Below are 3,267 nucleotides of genomic sequence, written 5' to 3' on the forward strand. Positions count from 1 at the left end.
ATTGAAATGGAAATCCGAGAATGGGAAAGTCTACAAAACAACAGTGGGCCCCAAAGCCATCTGGACAGAGTGACGCACCGTCTGACGCAAAATGGCAAAGTCCCATCAAATGCTCTCTCTCAAGTCTCAAAACACACCAAAAAGTTTTTAAAAAAATTAAATAAAAAAATTAAAAAAAATCCCAGTTCCAATCCATTTGGTCTTCGTTCCAAACCCTTTTTATAGGCGAGCCCATTGCACCGGTAAAAAACTTCACAGACTTCTTTCATCCCCCATAAACTCTTTCTCTCTCTTTCTCTCTTTGACTCTCTCTCTCTTAAAATCTCTTCTTCTCTGCTACTCTCTCCATAGGTTTTTTGCTTTGTCTCTAAAAAAACCTTTCTTTCTTGCTTTTATGGACAAAGGATGGGGTCTTACCCTTGATTCTGACTCGCTCGGTTTCTTCCTTAACAACAACAATAACAGCAACAACAAAAGGCCCCCACAGCCACACCCACAACACAACCACCACAACAAGAGATCGATCAGCCTCGATAATACTATGTTTCCGGTGAATCTTGGCCGTAGAGATTACCATCATCAACATCATCATGAACCTGCTGCCGCCGCTGCTGCTTCATCACCACCGTCTGATCATGTTGAGACCCGTAGGGCTGTTGTTGATGAGGTTGACTTCTTTGCCAAAAAGCCTCGTTTAGCTAGTGAAGATGCTGATCATCATGATCGTGATGATGATGCTTCCAAAACTAATAGAGTTAGTGTCAAGAAGGAGAATTCTCTTGGTGAAGCTCCTTCAAGGCCTGATTTGGATGTCAACGTAAGCTCTCTAATTTATTTTCACTTTTTTCTTCTTCTTTTTTAAGTGTATTATCATTAATTTATCACTATGATATTTGCTTTTGATGCTAATTATTGTTTTTTCTAAATATAGACTGGGTTACACCTTCTTACTGCTAATACCGGAAGTGATCAATCAACGGTGGATGATGGGGTTTCATCAGACTCAGATGATAAGCGAGCCAAGATTGAGGTAAGAGATTTTCCTAAATTATCTATCTATTTATTCTAGATAAGAAAAAAAAAAACGATAAAGCTTTTTTTTTTTTTTTTGGGGGGGGTTTCTTTTTTTGTTTTGCAATAATTTTGGAAGATTGCCCATTAAAGAAATTCACGTGTATGTTTCAGCTGGCACAATTACAAATGGAGCTCCAACGTATGAATATAGAGAATCAAAGGTTGAAAGACATGCTTGGTCAAGTGAGCAACAATTACAGCGTCTTACATCATCATCTTGTAGCATTAATGCAACAGCAACAGACTCATGGAGCCGATAGTGCACAAGAGAATGAGGTAACAACCACTACTATACCTAATAAAAATGGATAAATTTAATTGGGAAATATATAGTCTTGTCCTTGTATTATAATTGTGTATGTGTTCAAAATAACTAAGTTAATTTTATTGGTATTATGGTCGGTCAGGTTGTTGAAGGTAAATCTGAAGAGAGAAAAGTTGAGGTTGGAGGGTCCAAAGTGGTACCAATACAGTTTATGAATCCTGGTCCCGGTGCCACAGCTGAGACAGACGAGATATCTAACTCTTCCTCAGAAGATAGGACCATTTCTGGATCGCCAAGGAACAATTCTAATGTTGTGAAGAACAGTGACGTTGTTCCATATGATTCGGATAGAGATGGTAAAAAAGTTGGTAGGGAAGAGAGCCCAGAATCTGAATCACAAGGTTGGGTTCCTAATAAGGCTCCAAAATTGACTCCAAACAAGCCTATTGATCAATCCACCGAAGCCACAATGAGAAAGGCTCGTGTCTCAGTTCGTGCGCGGTCAGAAGCACCCATGGTACGTTAATTTGTCAATCTTGTAACAAATTTCAACAATAGGGTGTACATTTTTATGAGTGAAATTTATGTAATTTGATTCATTTGCAGATTACTGATGGTTGCCAATGGCGAAAATATGGACAAAAAATGGCCAAAGGAAACCCATGTCCCCGGGCTTATTATCGATGCACTATGGCAGTTGGTTGTCCTGTTCGCAAACAAGTAAGTTTTTTATATTCTTGGAATTGTTCCATTATAGAATTTAGCTATAGTCATAATTATATATAGTTTCAGTCAAATACAGTAAATTCTGGTTTAGACTAATAAGAACTGTGGGTTTTAATTTTACAGGTTCAACGTTGTGCCGAAGATCGATCAATTCTAATCACAACCTATGAAGGAAACCATAATCATCCACTTCCACCAGCTGCAATGGCCATGGCATCAACAACAACAGCAGCTGCATCTATGTTACTCTCGGGGTCCATGTCAAGTGCAGATGGGATAATGAACCCAAACTTGCTAGCAAGAGCTATTCTCCCTTGTTCATCAAGCATGGCAACAATTTCAGCGTCGGCACCATTTCCAACTGTGACACTAGACCTCACACATAACCCAAACCCATTACAATTCCAAAGACCCCCAACCCAATTCCCCATCCATTTCCCAGGTCAAGGCCAGAATGGTTTTGGGTCAGTTCAAACCGCACAATTGCCTCAAGTCTTTGGTCAAGCACTTTACAACCAGTCCAAATTCTCGGGCCTCCAGCTTTCCCAAGAAATGGGACATTCCCAATTGGGCCACCAAGTACCCCAACTACCCTTGCATCAAACCCAGCAGCAGCAGCCCTCATTGGCTGACACAGTCAGTGCTGCCACAGCAGCCATCACAGCTGACCCAAACTTCACGGCAGCTCTTGCAGCTGCCATCTCATCCATCATTGGTGGCGGAGCTCATCCAAATAATAACACCTCCTCCACCACTACAAATAACAATATCAGTGCCAGCATGACCACAAGCAACTCGAACAATAGCAACAAAATGGGCAATTTTCCAGGGAATTAGAAGTTGGGCCTGATAATTTTCTCTTGTCCTTAATTTTTTTTTTCCAATCTTGTTCTTTTATTGGGGGGTTTTAACTTTTTTTTGGTGGGATGAGAATGTGATTAGATGTTCATAATTTTTGTCCTTGTTGTGGGAGGGTGTATAACACAAAAGTTCATTTTTTTCTTATTGTTTCATTTTGAATAATTTGATTCAAATTTCTCAGTAAATACATAGACAAAAAAAAATGAAAAAATTTTAGCTGTTTTGTTACATCATTAGACTTTCTCAATTATTTTTTAATCTTTGTTCTGTTTTTCCTTCAAATTAATCAATCACTGACCCAATCTTGGGAACAGTAAAGACAAAAAAAAAAAACACATCGT

General features: G+C 39.2%; 1 protein-coding gene across 1 annotated transcript; it reads left to right on the forward strand.

Annotated features, from left to right (window-relative positions):
* Nucleotides 1-231: 231 nt before the first annotated feature.
* LOC126727058 (probable WRKY transcription factor 31) lies at nucleotides 232-3,154 on the forward strand. The gene is made up of 6 exons (XM_050432518.1): nucleotides 232-817; nucleotides 932-1,030; nucleotides 1,186-1,350; nucleotides 1,482-1,856; nucleotides 1,946-2,059; nucleotides 2,189-3,154. The coding sequence occupies exons 1-6, from the start codon at nucleotides 395-397 to the stop codon at nucleotides 2,900-2,902; spliced, it is 1,890 nt and encodes a 629-aa protein (XP_050288475.1). The 5' UTR covers nucleotides 232-394; the 3' UTR covers nucleotides 2,903-3,154.
* The last annotated feature ends 113 nt before the right edge of the window (nucleotides 3,155-3,267 follow it).

The sequence above is a fragment of the Quercus robur genome, chromosome 5, assembly GCF_932294415.1.
Source record: "Quercus robur chromosome 5, dhQueRobu3.1, whole genome shotgun sequence".
Lineage (NCBI taxonomy): Eukaryota > Viridiplantae > Streptophyta > Magnoliopsida > Fagales > Fagaceae > Quercus > Quercus robur.

What these genes read in the sequence shown, in the direction of transcription:
- LOC126727058 (XM_050432518.1), top strand. Translation starts at nt 395, where the DNA reads ATGGACAAAGGATGGGGTCTTACCCTTGATTCTGACTCGCTCGGTTTC. An exon ending in ATAAGCGAGCCAAGATTGAG is followed by an intron (nt 1,031 to 1,185) that starts GTAAGAGATTTT and finishes TGTATGTTTCAG; the next exon opens with CTGGCACAATTACAAATGGA. An exon ending in ATAGTGCACAAGAGAATGAG is followed by an intron (nt 1,351 to 1,481) that starts GTAACAACCACT and finishes ATGGTCGGTCAG; the next exon opens with GTTGTTGAAGGTAAATCTGA.